The sequence below is a fragment of the Mauremys mutica genome, chromosome 7 (assembly GCF_020497125.1).
Source record: "Mauremys mutica isolate MM-2020 ecotype Southern chromosome 7, ASM2049712v1, whole genome shotgun sequence".
NCBI classification, from domain to species: domain Eukaryota; kingdom Metazoa; phylum Chordata; order Testudines; family Geoemydidae; genus Mauremys; species Mauremys mutica.
In genome coordinates, this window is record NC_059078.1 from 32,893,201 (window position 1) to 32,912,520 (window position 19,320).

General features: G+C 57.7%; 3 protein-coding genes across 6 annotated transcripts in view; all 3 read right to left on the bottom strand.

Moving 5' to 3' along the window:
* Positions 1–3,380: 3,380 nt before the first annotated feature.
* Positions 3,381–7,845, bottom strand: FAM89B (family with sequence similarity 89 member B). Its single transcript, XM_045022634.1, has 2 exons — positions 6,402–7,845; positions 3,381–4,246 (listed from the first exon to the last, which is right to left on the bottom strand). The coding sequence occupies exons 1-2, from the start codon at positions 6,657–6,659 to the stop codon at positions 3,962–3,964; spliced, it is 543 nt and encodes a 180-aa protein (XP_044878569.1). The 5' UTR covers positions 6,660–7,845; the 3' UTR covers positions 3,381–3,961.
* A 2,707-nt stretch (positions 7,846–10,552) lies between these two features.
* On the bottom strand, positions 10,553–13,286 carry ZNRD2 (zinc ribbon domain containing 2). Its single transcript, XM_045022721.1, has 4 exons — positions 13,107–13,286; positions 12,392–12,543; positions 11,543–11,627; positions 10,553–11,119 (listed from the first exon to the last, which is right to left on the bottom strand). The coding sequence occupies exons 1-4, from the start codon at positions 13,201–13,203 to the stop codon at positions 10,740–10,742; spliced, it is 714 nt and encodes a 237-aa protein (XP_044878656.1). The 5' UTR covers positions 13,204–13,286; the 3' UTR covers positions 10,553–10,739.
* Positions 13,287–13,704: 418 nt separating this feature from the next.
* LOC123373814 (zinc finger protein 883-like) overlaps positions 13,705–19,320 on the bottom strand; it is a 29,391-nt gene continuing 23,775 nt past the window's right edge. For 3 of the 4 annotated variants that reach the window (XM_045022973.1, XM_045022972.1, XM_045022974.1), the window contains exon 3: positions 13,705–19,050. In XM_045022973.1, coding sequence (XP_044878908.1) covers positions 17,711–19,050 — 1,340 coding nt within the window. In that variant the 3' untranslated portion in view covers positions 13,705–17,710. The remainder of the gene's footprint in view (positions 19,051–19,320) is intronic. The other variant, XR_006580865.1, reaches the window with a different exon arrangement.

Sequence of the window (19,320 nt, forward strand, 5' to 3'; positions counted from 1 at the left end):
GCGCGAGCCCGGCTCCCCCCAAGCCAGGGGGCAGGGCGGGGCTGGGGGTAAATGGGGCCGTTACTGGAGCTGCGACCCACCAGGGTGGGCGCTTTAGCCCAGGCACATCTGGGGCGATGGGGGGGGTTGTCTCTGACATTGGGGGTGGCGGTACATGGGGGGGTGAGGAGTCGGGGGTAGATGGGGAGAAGGGCAGGGGGGCTAAATTGAGGGGATGGGGAAAGAGTGGGGGTAGCTGGGGGTAGTGAGGGGGGACGGGAAGAGTGGGGGATTGATGATGTGGGGGAGATGCAGATGGGGGGCAGCCTGGGAGTGGACAGCAGCTGCCCCCCCCAACACCCAGGGATTCACAGTTGAGGGACACAGTTTTTGTAGGGGCGGAGAAGGGGTAAATAGATTGGAGGTTGATTAAAAGGTTCCCACTGCACCCCTATGCCCCTTCTCTGGACCCCCCAATATCTGCCCCCAAACACACCATTACTTCCCTGAGGAACTAGGTTATCTCAGTCCTCGGCAGGAGGGGGGAAAGGCAGGGGAGGTAATACAGTATGGGGGGGGGGGGAGGATCACAACTGGGGGTCACAATTAAGACCAGACTGGAGACAGACCCTCCCCCTCCCCACAACTTCCCCATCCCAACCCCCCTGCCCCTCCCCCACTGAACTGCCCCCACCTCCCTGCTCACATAGCTGCCCGCAGGCTCAGCGGGTATAAATACCCAGTAAGCTGAGCTGGGTCCTGGCGTCGGAGCCGCCTGTGCTCTGGGGTGGAAAATTCACCACCCCAAATTTAGAAACATCCTGCCAGGCCCAGAGAGCAGCCAGCTCCCCCCAGCCCCGGGCAGGGGCCTCCTGCCACATGCGGCCTCCTGCAAAAGTGCACACACCAGCACAAGCATTGGCACAAGGATCCCTGCCTGGCAGGGTCACACACATGCAAGCCACATGCACATAGGCCTCCCTCATGGCTCCCCTGTGACTACTCATGGACAGCCACAGGCGGGTGCACAAGCCTGTGGCCACACGTCTGCCTGTCACTTGGGTGTGTCACATGTGCCAGGGTGTTTGGACAGCCATGGGCAGTTGATGGTGAGCTCATGTGCCCTCTGTGCATCCACACGCATGTCACATGTTGCTTGTCAGTGAGCCACAGTTCTGGACTCCTGCCATGCTCCAAACACAGGTCTGGATCTGGGATGAGCCCTTTCCCCACCCCCCACCCACAGGGGTTGATGTGACCATTCAAAGTGGGGGGGGCAGTGCCCCTATGAGCCCCTGTGTCCCCGCTGCCCCATACAAAACCAGCTGCCTCTGAGTCAGCGGCTGAATCACCAGCCCCCATCTAACTGTTAACTCAGCAGAATCTGCATCTGAACCAGGGTGTCACACCTTGGTCCTCACTCCTGTCCCACAGCCCCCTGCTACCCCAGTCCTGGGCCTTCCCCACAGCCCTGCCGGTGCCCCTCAATCCTGACCCACAGCCCTCTGCCAGCCCAGCCTTGGGCCTTCCCCCAAGCCCTGCTAGTGCCCGTCACTCCTGTCCGACAGCCCTAGGGATGCACTCCCAAGCCCACCCAGGCCCTTTCCATTGTGGTTTCTCTTTAGGGTGACCAGATGTCCCGATTTTATAGGGACAGTCCTGATTTTGGGGGCTTTTTCTTATATAGGCTCCTATTACCCCCCACCTCCTGTCCCAATTTTTCACACTTGCTATCTGGTCATCCTATTTCTCTTGCCAAACACTGAGTAATCCTGTATCAGGGCTGGGCTTCTCTAGCCATGCCCACCCCAGCTGGGAAGGGAGGGTGAGAGGGGGGGTGGGCTGTCAGCTTGGGAAGAACTAGCAGCCCCTTCCCAGTCTGCCTCTACCCCCCATTCCAATGTAGAGGGCACAAACCTGGGGGCTGACAGCAGAGCAGGGATTGGCAGCTGTAGAACACGCTGGTGAACACTAGGGGGAACAGGAGGAAGGGCAGAGGAACAGACTGGTATTTGCCATGCACTGTGTGAGCCAAGGGCACTCAGCCATGGGAGTCCTGGAGCCTGCGGAGGCCTCTGGACTCATTCGGGGCAAACAAAATAAGCAAAATGGGAATAGAAACCCTGAACCCCCCACTGCGCTCCTAGAGGTGAGACTAGAACCCAGGAGTCCTGGCTCCTAGCCCACCCATTAGATCCCATGCTGCTCCCAGAACTGTAGAGTTGATATAATTTAGACCACTCAGCTGCCCCCCAGCTGGGAGAAGGGTTGGAGTAGGATGTATTGTCCAGCCAGGCCCAGGCCCGGCTGGACAATACATCCCTGGAGTGGGATGGGGAGGGGCTAAGGGTAACAGGCCCACAGAATTGACCCTCCCCTCCCAGGCCTGCAGGGGGCTTCCTGCCAGAGCTGCTGGGTGAGAATAGGAGGAAGTGGGGCCAGCAAGGCCATTGTGTGTGGGGATCCTGCGGACCAGAGCTGGACACAGTGTGGGACTGAGGGTTCAGGGACACCAGTGCCCCCGCGATCGGCCGGGGGTGGGGGACGGGACACCAAAACTGCCTGAGCCTGGAGGGATAGGACCCCCACCCCACCCACCCACATCCTGTTAATGGAGCCATGAGCCCATCTCCCTGGGGGCTGAAATTCAGACCCATGGCCCCGCCTGCTGGCCATGAACCGTCCCTGCAAGAATTCTCTCAGCCAGTTTTTGCCAGGGCTCAGCCTCTGGGCTTGGCCGTTCCTAGCCCCGGCACCTCTGGGCTTGGCCTTTCCTAGCCCCGCACCTGTGGGCTTGCCGTGTCAGTTATGAAAGTAAAAGGATTGCTTGAGCCCTGGCATCTCTTTCATTACAAATTAAGCAGTGCACAGAGCCCCCTAGGTTCAACACCCCTGCCCCTTCTGTTCCCAAGCAGGTGGGGCAGGAGCAACTGCTAGTTGGTTTTTTTTTTTTCTGGAAAACACGGTGTCACCAACCCTGAACATTCAAACACCACAAGATCAGCCCCCAAATCCCACTGTGACAAGGAAAGATGAAACCATGGTTTGGAGTCTGTCTCCCCATGTTCCCCCCACACTGCTGGGACCCCTCCCCTTGGGCTGCTCGCCCTATGCTGCCCTCCTCCCCCAGTGCCAGGACCCCTCAATGACCCCCTTTGCCCTGTGCTCCCCATGCCACCCTCCTCCCCAGCTGCTGGGCTCTGTCCTCCATCCCCCTCTCCTCCTGCAGTCACCAATGGGCCCAGCTGGCAATTGGAACGGGGAGCAGGTAACTCTTGGTCGCGTCAGTTACTCTGTGGGGCCAGTGAGAATGGGGGGACAAACTAGAATTCCAGTGGGTCCAATACAAACACAGCAGTTATTTTCCCAAGTCCTGACTCTCACTCCTAGGTACTGGAATAATACACGGCCGAGTCCGTTTCTGAGGATTTATTTCACAGCTCTGGTGAGGTTAGAGCCCCGACACACTGTATATATTACATTTCACCTCTCCCACTTCAGGAGGGCTTGGGTCCCCCCCTCCCACGTGTCAAATGTTTTTAAGTTTTATTTTTTTAAATATCTTAAAAGTGGCCATTTTTGGCTCATGGCTGAGGCACTAAAAACTGCTAACATGATCCTACCCGCAGCAATGCCGGAAAATGCACTGCCCCAGCCTCTCCCCACATGGGGCGCTATAGGGAGCAGGGCAGATGTGCTGGCTGTAGAGGGAGCTCCCAGATACTGTAGCCCTGGCCTCTCCCAGCATGGGGCACTATAGGGAGCGGGGCAGGTGTGCTGGCTCCAGGGGAAGGGCCAGGCTACTCCAACCCTGGTGTCTCCCAGCAGGGGGCGCTGTAGGGAGCAGGGCAGGAGCCCTGGCTGCAGGGGGAGGGCCAGGCTACTCCAGCCCTGGCCTCTCCCAACAGGAGGCGGTGTAGGGAGCTCCCAGCTACACATGCTACTATGTCCAAATGTGGTGAGGCTGTGGTGGCTGCGGGGTTCAGATGGTGATGTGGAAGGAGTCCTGCAGCCACTGGTCACGGGAGTTCTGGGGCTGAGGCAGACTGAGCCGGCCCAGCAGTGGGGTCTCCTTGCGCACGTCAGGGCCCGGCGGCTCCACCTCAAACTCATCGTCCTCATCAGAGAAGCCATTCTCAGCGGCGTAGGAGCCCTCGGAGTGCAGGGATGACGACATGTCCTGGAACAGCCCCTTGTACTCCTGGATCGACTCGTACAGCGACCACAGCTGGCACAGGAGGGACATGTCCAGCTGGCGCAGGCCCACCTGGGGGGAGAGGGACCGGGAGGGTCTGTCACACTTGTGTCTGTTTCCCCTCATGGCTCCCTGGTACCCCTCATCTCAACCCGCAGCCCCACTGCTCAGCCAATGACTCAATCCACACCTGAGCCACCTGCTATTCCACCCCACCAACAGCGTGGCTGTCTCTGCTGCACCCGCTGGGAGGAATGAGACCTGCGCTGTGTGTGTGTTCTCATACCTATAGACACTCAGAGCATGTGTGCACGTATTTAATGTGTGTCAATGCCTGTACACACAGTTATCACCACACATGCTTATTCTATTAACACAGTGCACATTCACAGTAGCATGGCAGTGTGAGTGCGCACACGATTTCATCTGTGTTTGTACAGTGCCTAGTGCAATGGGGGCCTGCTCCATGATGAGGGCTCCTAGATGCTACTGCTCTTCCTCTTCTTTCTTCTTGCTACTTCCCTATTTGGGGTCGGTGACCTTTACAGCCTTCTTCTTCCAAACCCCATGATCAGACATCTGGCTGTTGTGCAAACTGATCTCTCTAAGTTCTGCTTATATCTGGTCCATGTCATAAGAACATAATGGTCATAAAGGGTCAGACCAATTGTCCATCTAGCCCAGTGTCCTGTCTTCCGACAATGGCTGGTGCCAGATGTTTCAGATGGAATGAACAGAACAGGACAATTACAGCGTGATCCATCCCCTGTCATCCAGTCCCAGCTTCTGACTGCCAGAGTGAGGGGTTGCATCCCTGACCATCTTGGCTAATAGCCATTTTGATGGACCTGTCCTCCTTGAATGTATCTGATGTCACAAGTCTTTGGCTTCCCCCTGGGTCATCTTCTATTCACAATCATTGCAAGGGCCATCCTACCAATATACCTCTGGGGTGCCCGCTGGACATGTCTATGCCAATGCAGCCTGGCCTCCCTCAACTTGTCATCAATGGGGCAACCCCCATTAGGTCCCTCACAACCTCATTTCTACCTCATATTACTACTACTAATTACACAGAGATGTATAGATTTCAAGGCCAGAAGGGACCGTTAGATCATCTGGCCTGACCTCCTGTATAGCACAGGCCAGAGAATGTCCCCCGTATGTACAGAACACACTTTATACCCAGCATGGACATTCACACAGAAACATGTGCATTTGTGACCAGACCCAGCACAATGCTACATACACAGGTACACAAACATGCACCTGTGTGCACCCCCCACATGCTAGGTATTTACAATACACAATACACGCTCCCTACACCTATACACACAGAGACACCAACACAAAGTTACACATGCACATGGACACAAACACAACCAAAGACACTTTGACCCCGGTGCCAATCACATTCAGTCATGCCAACCCCAAGCAGTTGAAAAATTGTAAGCCAGACACCCCCTACCCCCGAATACATAATTGTGGGTCCTATTTCTTTGCCTGCTGCCTTGGAGCCTGGGGGTGGGGTGGGGTGGGGGGACAGCTGTAGCTTGTGCCACATTCTCCAGCTTTTCCCCCGGAAAGGAGAGCTAGACACTAGCTAGTGTTGTTGTTTGTCAGGATGCAACCATGTCAGTTAGGGTGTGTGTGTGTGTGTGATTTTACACCCATGCATGTCAGTTGGGGTGTGTGTGTGTGATTTTACACCCATAGAGCTGTAGGCGGACAATACCTAGTGTGGCTACAGTTATACTGGGATAGAGGTGCCTTAGCCTAGTTTTGTTTAGTCCCCTTCTCAATCCGGAATAGCTATCCTGGGATTAGCACCTTTATCCCATTATTGCTGCATCCACACTAGCAGGCACTGCTGTTCTTTAGCCCAGAGCTTTTTTAGCAGGACAGCTTTGTGGTGTGGACAAGGGCTAAACAAGGAGAGCTGACAACTCTCCCACAATTCCCTGCCTGGGGCTTCAGAGCAACATCAAAAATGGTGAGACTTGCAGTGAGACACGGAGAAATCCCCCAGCCCCGCCAAGGTCCCAAGCTCTGTGAGGCAAGTCTCCCCCTCCCCCAAACACATATACACACTGCCTGCTGCCCCAGGGACTCCAGCTGGCCCACGCTGGCTAAGGGGAGCATCGGAGGCAGGGGGAATCTCGTGGGAGGAGAGAGGGGCTGTGCCACATGGGGGAGGCTGTGCTATGGGGGGCAGGGGTGCGGTTACCATCTCCTTGCGCAGCATGGCCAGCGCCGAGTCCAGATTGGCCGGTTTGCTCCGCAGCAGCTTCTCAGAGGCCGCCCGTGACTTGCTCAGGTCGTCCTGGATCCGTGTCTTCTTGCTGTACACTTTCTCGATCTCACGCCACGAGCCACCACTGGAGTTAAGGATCCCACTGAGGCCCTTGGGAAGTGGGGGGAGACCTTCGATGGAGCATACATTGCCCCCCAGGCAGTCCTGGGGTGGCTGGAGGCCGTTCATCATGGACAGGAGATGGGGAAGGAAAGAAAGAAAGAAAGAGCTCCTAGGAAGATAAACCCAGCCAATGGCAGAGGTGCGTCTGGGCCACTCGGGGTTATACAGGAATCTCCCTTTCTGTCCCCTTCCAAAGCCTGACTCTCCGGGGTGGGGGACAGGGCTCTTTTACTAGGCTCCCAAACAATGTCTATGGGGGACAGCCAGAACCGTGCTAACTATGCCCCAATAGGACCGTCCTAGATGCCAGCAGCCCCTGCCAGGGGCCGTATGCCCTCAGGAATGTGGCTGTGCCCCTGCAGCTTTCTAACGGGACGATTGCCCCTCTGTCAGCCAGCCCCTGCAGCGCCCTGACTAGTGCAGCCCCAGGCTGATCTAGCAGCTCAGGGCGGGGGGGTTCATGCTGGCCTCACCCCCACCCTGGGGGCTAGGAAAGGGCCGGGCGGATCATTCCGAGCCCCTGCTCAACGCCCGTGGCTAACCCAGGATCTCAGGGCAGCTCATCTTCAAGCCTCCTGTCCCTGCGGCGCAGGCGCCTCCCGCTGCCACCCGCGCTCCTCCGCTTCCCAGCTCGCTTTTTCCTTTCTATTTTTCCATCTGGTGTCTCTTCCTGCTCCCTTTGTTCCGCGGGCTCCCGGCCCCGAACCCCCCCTCTGCGGAGCCGGGTGAGGGAGGGGGGGTCGGAGTGGATGAAGGGACAGAGAAAGACTTCCCAGGCGGAGGAGTGCAGATGCCGGCCAGCCACACTCCCAACGGCCCGGGGAGGTCGGAATCCGGATCTCCACCCAGGTCCTGCAGCACTTCGCTCAGAGACAGACGGACAGAGGGGGCGTGGCAGCCTGACAACAGCTGATGGGCTCCCTAATCCGTGCCCGCAAGCCGGCTCTCCCTGCTCCGGTCTCCCTTTGTTTGCGCTGCCTGCCGCTACCACACCCCACCTGGTCCCTTCCAGGCCCCCCTTCCCAAAAGGGGGCAGGCTGCCGCGCGCTTAAAGGGGCAACAGCAGCTGGAGCACAGAGAGCCCCCTTCCTGAGGGCAAACAGGGCCCTGGCTCCTCCGAGGGCGGGGGCGACAGGACTATGCGATCAGATCCCCCCCTCCGCCTCCACCAATAGGCTCTTTCCAGGGCTGCGGTGGGGCCCATCGTCAGGGAAGGCTCGCCCTGGGATGCTAATCCTCTGGCCAGACGCCTAGGGGTGGGGTGGGGTTGGGAAAGCCGCTTAGCTGGAGAAAAACAGCGGCCTCAGCTAGCAGCAGGGCTGGGGGGAGGGGGCAGATCGGACATGTCCCAACCCAAAAAACCGATTCCTCCTCAGCTCAGACGCTTGGGCCCATCCAGCGGGCTACTCCACCCCCCGCCCCCTCCCCCACATCCAACTGACAGCCAGGACTCCTGGGTTCTATTCCTAACCCTGGAAGGGAGCTCCGGGGTGAGAGCAGGGGCAGTGATGGGGGTCAGAACTCCTGGGTTCTATCCCTGGCTCTGGCACTGACATGCAGTGTGACTTTGGCCCTTCGTTTCTTGGTCCGTTTCCCAGGTCACATAGCAATATAAGCCTTGCTTTGGTTGTTTCGACTGTAACCTCTTGGGAAGCAGGATTGTCTCTCACTGTGTCTGTAAAGTGCCCAGCCCAAAGGGGTGCACAATCTCAGCCTGGGCAGCACCCAGGCCAATGCCCCCCCCATGGTGGTCTGGGCAACACCTGCCTGAAGGGGGCCCCCCCAACTCTCAGTCAGAGCCTGGGTAGCGCCTGGCCTGAAGCGCCTCCCCTGCTCTCAGTCGGGGTCTGGGCAGTGCTCAGCCACACCTGAGTGGCACTGCGACCCTGTGCACCAGGTGGCAACTGCTGGAGCAAAGGAGGGAGCCGAGTCCAGCTATGGTATGGGAGCCACAGGTGCCAACTTTCTCCAGCACCAGTGGGTGACTGTGCCCCCCCACCCCGACTCCACCCTTTCCCCGCCTCCATTCCAACCCTTTCCCCAAAGTCCTTAACCTAACTCCGCCCCCTTCCTGCCCCTATTGCAGTGATTCCAAACTTTTGTACTGGTGACCCCTTTCACATAGCAAGCCTCCGAGTGTGCCCCCCCTATAAATTAAAAACACTTTTTAATATATTTAACACTATTATAAATGCTGGAGGCAAAGCAGGGTTTGCAGTGGAGGCTGACAGCTTGTAACCCCCCACATAATAGCCTCACGACCCCCTGAGGGGTCTCAACCCCCAGTTTGAGAACCCCTGCCCTATTAGATCCCTTCCCCAAATCCCCACCTCAGCCCTGCCTCTTCCCCCAGTGCTGCCGCGTTCTCCCTCCTCCCCTGCAAAACATCTGTTTCACGGCGCAAGTGCTAGGAGGGAGGGGGGAGAAGCAGGACGCGGCGGTACGCTTCCCGAGGAGGCGGAGCAGGGAGCTGCCAGTGGGTGCTGAGCACCCACCAATTTTTTTCCATGGGTGCTCCAGCCCCAGAGCACCCACAGAGTCGGCGCCTATGATGGGAGCCACCATTGCAGTGCAGGGAGGCCACTCATCTGGCTTTGAACTGGGCAGTCCCCTTTTTGGGCGGCTTGTCCCCATCCAGTACTAAGATAAAACTAGACACGGTTGTATTTGGTATCGGTTGGGGGATGCCTTTTGAACAGTGCGCCACTCTGCCCCGACCTTGCATATGCAGTGTGTGTGAGGTCTGGCCGATGGGGTGGGGGGTCCCACATCATTCCGGGTATTCTGCAGGGCAAGCTCACTCTCCCACCCACCCCCCACCTCCTCCATACTGGGCCAGAATGAGGATTGTAGTGCTGGGGAGAGGGCACATATATGTAATGGTGAGTCACAAAACAATTCAGAAAGAAGCTGGGGGCTCACCTTAGTAACCAGTCTGGGAATGTGCACTAAGGAATCACAAAGAGCAGAGAAAACGCTTGTTGAACGGTGTGTTCCCATTTTACTGTGAAGTTGGGCTAGACATTTTCACAGTCAGATCTTAGTCAATATCAATGTCCACATCTCAGGCCGCAGATCAAGGTGTATGGCCCTGGGGGTTGCACACTGGGCATGGCAATGGCCTGACCTGAAATCCCTTCTGCCTGGTACTGAGATGCAGCAGCCTCTGGGGTGGGGGCTATTTATATAGGGGTAGCTTGCCTGGTGCTGAGAAGCGGCTGATTCTAGGGTGAGGCGGAAAGGATGTTTACACAGAAGTCCCTCTCCCAGTACTGAGGTGCAGCCGCCTCACTCATTGCTTAAAACCACCAACAGGAACCGAAGGAGGATTTCAGTGCAAGGAAGAATTTAGGGACTTGGGCACAGATGCTGCGACTGTTGGTGAAACTCCAGGGGGCTATTTAGTGACCACTGACAAAGAGGAGCATGCCCCACCGAGGCCCCTTCACTCCCTGCAGCAAAGCATCCCCTAGCACCATGCTAGGGCATTTGGACCAGTACTGGCTACAGTTAGAGAGTGCCCCCTACTGAGCCCCCAAAGCTACCCCCTAGTGGTGAGTTGGGGCAGTGGAGTCAGGTACTGTCTGTGCTGCAGTCAGGAATCCCCCACTCCTCTCCTCCAGCATCCAGCTGGCCACGAGTTCCATTGGGGGGTGGACAGGGCATGACAGGCAGGAAGCCCAGTCCACCGGGATCCTGGCTGCATAGCTGTTGTCTCAATATCACAATAGGCCTGGCAGATGCCTGCTCCATGGCCCCTGCCACAGCTGCCTGGGTGAGACCAAGAGACAATGGAACAAAGGAGAACTGGGCTGGCCCCATCTGCTCCTCCTGCCCCAGATCAGAGCCATGGCCTATCCAGCATAGAATCCCCCCTCTCCAGGTCAGATCCAGCCCGGCATCTCCATGCATCTGATGCTTTGGGTCACCCCGACCCCAAATTATCAGATTGAGTCTTTCACAAGATTTTGGAGTTTTTATCAGAAGCTACAGACAAAGAACAGGATATTTGCCCAGCCGAAAGGGGCTGGCGAAACAGAGTCTCTGGGGGGGCATCCTCACCCCCTCCCGGCCTGGCTGTGCCAGGTGTAGTCAGTGTTCTGAGGCCTGGTCACTGCCCCTGTGGCGGCCGGGGCCGACATGGGCGACTCACTGTGGGGTCAGCTCCTTGAGGCATTTCAAGGACTCAGCGCAGGAGCGGATGAGGCTGCATAGTTGGAGGCTGAGCTCAATGGAGGCGCTGTGCTGGAGCTCCTGGCTGGCCCAGCCCAGCTTCTGGAGGATGGCATCCTCTGCTGCAGCCAGGGGGCTAGCAGGCAGGGCAAGCGTTGGGGCAGGCCGGGCCTGTGGTATGGCAGCCGCAGTGGCGGCAGCTCGGAGTCCCGAGGCCGCCCCCTCACAGTGTTCTGGGCGCGGCACATGGGGCTGCTGCTGGGCGGCTGGGAGGTACCCAAGAGGCGCGGCCTCCTCGGAGGTGGAGGCCAGCTGGCGCTCACGGACCTGGGACAGGGCAGCCTGGGCGTTCAAGGCTGGAAAGAGAGAGAGGACAGATGGGGTCAGAGTTGCAGGTCCCAGAGCTGCCTCTGGGGTCAGCAGTGTGCAACGCAGGGCACAGCCAGAGCCCCACAGCTGAACGAGGGAGGGCAGGCGATGAAGCACTGACTTGGGAGCCAGGCTGCCTGGGTTCTATTCTCAGCACTGCCACTGACCTTGGGCAAGTCCCTTCCCCTCTTGGTGCCTGTTTCTGCTCAGAGTCTGAGCTCTTTGGGGCAGGGACCTCCCGGATGCCATAGGTTCTATGGAGTGCCCAGCACTAGATCAGAGCTGGTCCCCCTAGAGGGGAAAGGCCCCATGTCCCATTCTGTGGCCCCTGAGCCAGCCAATCCCCCCATTATTCCCATGCCACTCGAACACCTCCCTGGCAGACAGCACAACGCTGGGAAGGGCCGTACCCGGGTTGTCCTTGTCGATGTCAGAGTTGAGCTCCTGGCAGGCCACGCAGTAAAGTTTCCTCTGCTTGTCTTGAAGCAAGATGGTCTGTAAGGAAGAGACAGCCTGGTGTGGGACTTCAGGGCAGAGCAATGCAAGAGGGGGCTGTCCCAGCATGGGGGGGGGCAGTGCTGCTCCCCATCTCTAACTCAAAGGGGGACTAGAATCACCCCCAGGCCTCTGATGATGGAAAGGGAGCAAAAGGAGGGGGAGGAAAGAGAGCAGGTGTGGCCAGGAATTGTCACCCAGAGGGCTGGGAGCCCTGTTGCAAGGGAGGGACTAGACTGCATGGCCCTGGGGTGGAGCAGCTTCCCCTACAGCCTATCCTGCTCTGGGGCGGGAACACAATGTAGAATGGTGGGTGGGTGGAATAGTCCACATGGGAAGGGGAGGATCCCATGCTGTGGGGGTGGAGGGAACTCTCCCCCTCACTGCTGGGTGATGGAAACTCCCACTCACACTGGGCACTGAGGTCCATTCAGCTCAGTATGTCTCCCTTTCCCCCCAGTCAGATCCATGGGCCCACTTAGCTTAGTATCCCACCCTTCCCACCTCCCAGATCAGACCAATGGGCCCATCCAGACCAGTATCTCTCTCTCCCCCCTCCCTCTCGTGGATCAGACCCACAGGCTCATCCATATGACAGGGCTGGCCCCAGCCTGGTCCCTACTGGATCCCAGCACACTCAGGCAGCAGCCCAGGCTAGAAGAGATAGAGCTGGCCTAGGACACTCCCTGCAGAGCTAGTGATGGATAGGTGGGGGCTCCCACAGTGTCCTCTATTGGGCTTCCCACGCAGGCCACAGGTCGTACCCCACACTCTTCGCAGCACTCCCCCAGCATGCGGTACCCCTTGAGCAGGTAGTCGCCCATCACTCTGCTGATCTTATCCTGCCTCTCCCTCCGTGCCTGGATCACCTTCAGCTCTGCCTCTGAAGGTGGCTCCCAGTTCCCATCATCGTTGCCTGAGGGGGGAGATGGGAAGTTGGCAGAGCACAGCATCCTTGCAAGCTGTCAGAGCAGGGACCCCATACCTGACACTGAGATGCAGTCACCTTTGGGATGGGGCCCAGGAGATGTTTGTACAGGGATCCCTCACCCAGCACCATACCTATCTGCAGTGATGCCAGCTGTGCCCATCTAGAAGGGACAGTGCCACTGCACCCATGAGAAGCTGAGCTAGGCTGAAACAGTTAAATAGGGTCTGTGTTGCCCCCTTCCCTCCATTGCCAGATGCCACCGGCTCTAGCACTACTTGGGGAGCCAGCTCCCACCACAACCAGCCCCCTGACAGCACACTCCCTCCCCGCAGCCCCTGCTAGAGCCCCTATGTCCCAAGCACCCCAACCCCAACCTCACCTCCTGCAGGGCTGCCCCTTCCTCTGCTTCCCCAGCCCCCACTCCCGCTCCCAGCCCAAGGCTCAGCTGCCCCCTCCCTAAATCCATCCCCTGCTCAGGGCATCCCTGCCCAGGGGCGGGCAGCCCTTGCCCCATCCCCGGCCTCTCCTGCCCCGCCCCCAGGCGGTACCTGCCGCGTTCAGGGCCATGCTGCTCGCTCGGGACGCCCTTGCTGCAGCGCCGCTTCCGTCCCAGCCCCTCCCCCCTCTGCCCGGAAGCGCCTCCATGTGGGGCACCCGGACCCAGTCCCGCGGCGGAAGTGACGTTGTGCGAAACCGGGAACAGGGAGCACCGGCCCGGAAGCGAGGCGCAGCTCTACCCTCCTGGGCACAGACCCCGCCTCCCACTCCCGCCGCGGGAAATCAGGCCCTGAGGCGGCCTCGCCCCTCCCCTCCCCGGGAAATGCCAGCTCCAGGGACACCCCCACCCCGGAGCCAGGACGCCTGGGTTCCAGCCCCAGTATCCAGCCTGCGGCTCCGCCCCCCACCCCTCGGGTTATCTGCGGCTGGGGCCAGTTCACTGCCCCCCTCCCCCATAACGGCACGTCCAGGAGGCAACCTCCCAGCCCCCGCGGCTCCCCCGCCACCAGGGTGCAGGGACCGCCCACCCCTGCTCGCGCTGGCCCGGCTCCCCGCCGGTGTTGGTATCAGCCAGTTTCTAATCGCTGGTGTGACAAGCGGGGAGAGGGGCGCTCACTTAGCGAGAACGAACTGAAACAAGACGAGGGACCCGAAGAAAATCAATTCTTTAATCGCCTCTACACCGATGCTAGGAGCCTGGGTAATAAACAAGAGGAACTGCAGTTTATTGGGCAATGAGTAATAATTTGCCCCAGTGGGTATTTCTGAAACTTGCTGAGATGATTTGCGTGATCGGAATGTTAAAAATCACTGGACTTAACCTATTTAGGAAGGGTCAGGTGGATGACAGGGGACCAGCACACTCAAAAATGGCATGATCTGCTCTTGAGTCACTGACAGCATGGAAGCAAGAGGCCACGAATGTCCACAGATCAGCATCCTAACTGATAAAGCACAAGGTGGGCCACTACTTGGCATCGTCTACAGACCACCATATTGCACCTGCACGTTTAGCCATTTCACTGCTAACCCCCCACTTCCTGATCATTAACTATATCAAACACTGGCCTGGTGTGGAACCTGGCAGGCTCTGCTCTGAATCTTTCACCATGCTGAAAGCAGACCATGTATTTAATGCTACCCATTGTTTCCTGTGTCCTAGCAAGTTTCTGGTAGATGGCAAAAGTTTTTCTCTCTCTCTCCCCTCCCCGCTTCTTTCTACCTTCTTCACTCTTGGGAGGGACGCTGCTAGGGCCTTTGTGAGTTCAAATGAATGCTAGGAGCTGATTCTCCTTCAGACATTTAGTTTGGAGACATGCTCCAAGAAGTCTAATACACGAGCCCAGCCTGACTTTCCTGGTCAGTTAGAGCTCTTCCCACCACCAGTGCTGAGGGCTTTGTTGATCGTGTTTCTTCCAAACAGTTTAGTGAGGAATTAAGTAAGATTCCCTGAAGCTTTTTTAAATAGACACAAAATTTGTTACCATCCCATAGAGCAGCTGTTTATAAGGAGATGCTCCCAAAAATATCTCATCTGCTTCTTTCTTGTTAACTCTTGGATGTCTTGCTATCAAATTGGTTCCAGCACTGCATCTTTTGACACCTCAGTCCCTGGTAGCACCATATCTTTGTTACCACCGAAGAGCAGCTATCTCTCAGCATCCTCTGTGCAGAAGGCTGGGGGAAAGGAACATAGCATGTCAGCAATGTCCTTATCCTCCTTGACTGCTCCCACAGCAGTTTAGGTGGTTCATAGGGAGAACCTCCAGCCATTGCTGTGGAGTCACTGTCATGCCTTCACAATGCTGCTTGGTAACAAAAGTGTAATGAAGAAAACCAGCAAGGTTGGCAGTGTACTGAAGCAGGACTAGAAAACTCCCCCACCTTGCCTGCCCCTTGCTTCCCAACACACAAGCTGGGCCTAGGGTTTTCAAAGCCACCACTGGCATTTAGGCACCACATTCCCATTGTAAGGCCATTTTATGATAGTCTAGTTCCACCTGCATAGCACCCACCTAGTATCTCCTGCAGAGGTCCTTGCATTCAGGTCATCCCTTGGGCTGAGCCAGAGTGCTGCTTCTCGAGAGACAACCCATCTGGACTAAAAGACTCCAAGCAATGGAGAATCTCCCCCCCCCCCGCAGGTCAATTCTTCCACTGGGGGAATCCCCTCCCTGGGAAATACTTGCCCCTTATTGCCAGTGTTAATTTGTGTGGCATCAGCTCCCAGCCCTGGTGGGCATGTGTCTGGGAGATTCCCACACCCTTGAGAGTCAGAAATCTCCCACTGTAGGGACGGACAGACTGGGATCAAATCACCCGTTAGCCTTGGCATCACTGAGTTAAACGGGCTGAGCTTCTCAAGGCACGTTTCCCCACCCTTCAAACATCCTCATGGCTCTGTCCTGAGCCCTTTTCAATTTTTCCAATCCCTGGCCTGGATATGCTGTCCCATTGGCAGTCTCACCTATGCCATACAAAGAGGTAACACCACTCTCTCATGGGCACCCAAATCCCTTTGGCAGCTTTGAAACTCATCTACACAAAAGAGAAGATGGCTCTGCTCAAGAGCCAGGCTGGAGGTTGACACATATCATGGCTTGAGATTTATGTTCAACCAACAGACTGAGTGAGATTCTAGGAGGGCAGGGGAGTTTGTGCTGGGTCTGCCTGCTCCATGGGATGGCTCAGAGCTAAGGAAAGCTGTTGCACTGAAATGTTCTGACGTGTTTTACCGGCACCCCCGACCGTGGCAGTGCTGCAACACGAGGTTTTGGGTTAGCTGTCTGCTACGCTTCCCAGTGTTCCCACTGCGGGACAGGCCAGAAGCTGCTCATCCTGCTAATGTTCAACCCCAAGCCCACCTTGCAAGATGCCTTTAGGAAACAGCAATGGCCTCTGAGCAGAGCTCCTCCAAATGGGGTAGATTTGATCATCCCCCAAGCCAGACTGGAAGAGCACAGCCAATGACTGTCATCTGTATCTTTGCAACATGCATCTTGAGAACTAGACTGAGAAGGGGAGTGGTTCTAGAGAGATCGTTCAGCGATAATGGAGCCCTTGATGAGCTAAGGATCACTCCCTAGAAGTGTTACAATGCAGAAATGGGGGGGTTCTTCCATCACCAGAGGAAGCTAGAGTGCTGGCAAGAGATACCAGAGAACTGGGCAAGAGACAGGAACCAGGGTTGGAAGCAGCACAGACTGGGTTAAAGGACAGAATAGAACAAGGGTGTACAGCCTAAGGCCAGAAGACACTATGGTGATCACCTGTCTGACCTGCCGCATAGCACAGAACCTCACCCCTGATTCCTGCATCCAGCCCAGCCATCAGTGTGCTTCTAAGCTAGCAGCCTTCTCTGGAGTAGCCACACGCTGGAGATGCTGCCAGGGGAAGGCGATGTTAGTAGCACCTCATCTGGAGGTGTCTGGCTGGCTGGATTTTCTAGGAGCACCATCCCCATCCTTGGGAATCCTTTGGGCTTTACTTGTGAGTGTCTCATTTGAGCGTGAACCAAGCTCAACCCTGGGAGAAGGGGAGGAAATATGATCGCTAGGAAGATTAGTGTAGGGGAGGTCTCTTCCAGTCCTATGATTCTATGTGGGATGCTGCAAACACAAGGGCCCAGATCCAGCTTCTAAGACCCTGGTTCACAAGAGCCTCCTTCTGTACAGCTGGGCACATGTGGGAATGCCATTGCAGATAACAGGAGAGAAGGGACCGTACCCATCCCCCAGCCTGCCTCCCTGTATCACATAGGCTGGAGGTTCACCTGCAGCCATTCCTGCCCCTAGCCCAGATCGGTGCTGGAGCCAGAGCACAACCTTTAGAGACATTTGGCCTGGATGTAGCACCCCCAAGGGATGGGGCATTCCTCCCACCATCCCAGAGGGCACTGCCCTGCTGGGGAATCCCCGATCCTGACAAACATTTGCCCTTCATTGCTAGTCTGAATTGACCCAGGGTGGCTCCTGCCTGCTGAATCTCACTTGGTCTTTGTGAGATTTGAGTCCTCCACTCTCTGGAGTATCCTCCAGGCAAAGCAGGGACCCTCATCCTGGACTCAGCACCTTGGCACAGATGGGAGCTGGATTTGCAGATGGCTGGGATCACACCAGGGCTTGGCTGCTCTCACCTGCAGGTCACTGGCACCGTGTTTACACTGGGCCTAAAAACTGGCTTCTAAACCAATTTACATCAAACCAGGGCAATTTAAACAAGCCCAAAAGGCTGTGCGGGAGCCAGTGTTGAGTTGCTGGATGCTTGATAGGCTGGGAGAGTTGGGCCAGGTGGCTATGGACCCTATTGCAGCATAGTCTGATGTGTGATACATTGTGGGTGCTAAGTGATGCTGCTTTACAGGCCACAGTAGGGTCTGCAACATTAAACAGGTTCCCAGCTCTGTCCGGGGCACCTGGCTACAAGGCTGGGGATGGGTTCACAACTCCGTCCTGGACACCTGGCTACAAGGCCGGGTTCACAACTCCGTCCTGGACACCTGGCTTCAAGGCCAGGGGTGGGTTCCCAGTTCTATACAGGGCAGGGTTCTGTGATGTTTAATAGGTTCTCACTCCATCCAAGTGATCTGGCTAGGAGGCTGGCAATGATGGATTCTCCTGTGTAGCAGGTCCTGTGCTCCAAGCACCGCCACACTTTAAGGCTGTGCCTGCACCTCCTCCACCTCCTTGCCGGCCCCATCATCCTGGGGGCCCTCCCCGCCCTCCTTAAGGGGCCAGCAGGGCTGCCAGCCATGCAGGTGGGTGCTCTGGTGCTTGATGAAGTTGGAGCCATGGCTGAAGCTCTTGCCGCAGTGCTGGCAGTGGTAGGGGCGCTCGCCTGTGTGGGTGCGGCGGTGCTGGGCCAGGTGGGCGGCACGGGAGAAGGCCTTGCCACAGTCAGGGCACTGGTAGGGACGCTCGCCCGTGTGCACGCGGTGGTGCTGCAGGAGGTCAGAGCTCAGCACGAAGCTGCGCCCGCAGTCGGTGCAGCGGTAGGGGCGCTCGCCCGTATGGATGCGCTGGTGGCGGATCAGGTTGGAGCTGAGGCTGAAGGCCTTGCCGCACTGCTGGCACCGGTAGGGGCGCTCGCCGCGGTGCGTGCGTTGGTGCTGCAGCAGGTTGGAGCCATGGCAGAAGCTCTTGCCGCACTGGGCGCAGCGGTAGGGGCGCTCCCCGGTGTGGGTGCGCTGGTGCTGCACCAGGTGGGAGCTGCGGGAGAAGGCCTTACCACACTCGGTGCAGCGGAAAGGCTTCTCGCCTGTGTGGGTGCGGCGGTGCGTGGCCAGGTCGGAGCTGAGCCCGAAGCGCTTGCCACAGTCGGTGCAGAGGTAGGGGCGCTCACCAGTGTGGGTGCGCTGGTGTCGTGCCAGGTGGGAGCTGCGGGAGAAGGCCTTGCCGCAGGCTGGGCACTTGTAGGGGCGCTCGCCGGTGTGGGTGCGCTGGTGCCGGATCAGGTAGGAGCTCTCGCTGAAGCTCTTGCCACAGTCGCCGCAGTGGAAGGGGCGTTCGCCCGTGTGGATGCGCTGGTGCTGTGCCAGATTGGAGCGGCGGCTGAAGGCCTTGCCGCAGGCCGGGCAGCAGTAGGGGCGCTCGCCAGTGTGCGTGCGCTGGTGCCGGTGCAAGTTGGAGCTCTGATTGAAGCTCTTGCCACACTCGTTGCACTCGTACGGCTTCTCGTCGAGCCGCAGCAGCCGGCGGGCCAGCCCGGGGCTCAGCTCGTAGCTGCGCCCCCCCTCGATGTAGCGGCACGGCTTCACACCCATCTGTGTCACCCGGTGCACAATGATGTCGCCAAACTCCTCCAGCCCCTGCTCCAGGTCAACAGAGTCATCCGGTGCCTGTGCCCCAATGTCCGGGATCTGGCCAGCCATGTCCCATGGGGAGCCGGGCGAGACGTCACCCTTGGAGACCCCTGGCCACATCTTGTGGGATGGCACCATCTCAGGGCCTTCCTGGTTGGAATCCTCCTCCTCCGAGAGACAGGCGGCACTGTCGTCTGCCGGAAGAGAGCAGAATGCAGGTGAGCGTTGCTCTGGGTATGGGAAGAAGAGCTCTGGGGTACGAGGGAGGGCAACAGGGCACAGATAATGCATGGCCAGAGATCAGGGCCCTGTCGCACTAAGCGCTGCACAGCCTGCCCCTGCCCAAGATCACGGGAGCCTGTTGAACTGTGTGCAGCAGGGGCACAGACACACACCCAACTGACATCGGGGGCCTGTCATATTGGGTGCTGCACAGACACACAATGAGAGAAAGACCTTGGCCC

Excerpts from the sequence above, each read along its gene's own strand:
- FAM89B (XM_045022634.1), bottom strand. The coding sequence starts at position 6,659 with ATGATGAACGGCCTCCAGCCACCCCAGGACTGCCTGGGGGGCAATGTA. Across the intron at positions 4,247-6,401 it reads CCATGCTGCGCAAGGAGATG|GTGGGCCTGCGCCAGCTGGA; the intron begins GTAACCGCACCC and ends CTCTCCCCCCAG.
- ZNRD2 (XM_045022721.1), bottom strand. The coding sequence starts at position 13,203 with ATGGAGGCGCTTCCGGGCAGAGGGGGGAGGGGCTGGGACGGAAGCGGC. Across the intron at positions 11,628-12,391 it reads AGTGCTGCGAAGAGTGTGGG|ACCATCTTGCTTCAAGACAA; the intron begins GTACGACCTGTG and ends TCTTCCTTACAG. Across the intron at positions 11,120-11,542 it reads CATCGACAAGGACAACCCGG|CCTTGAACGCCCAGGCTGCC; the intron begins GTACGGCCCTTC and ends CTCTCTTTCCAG.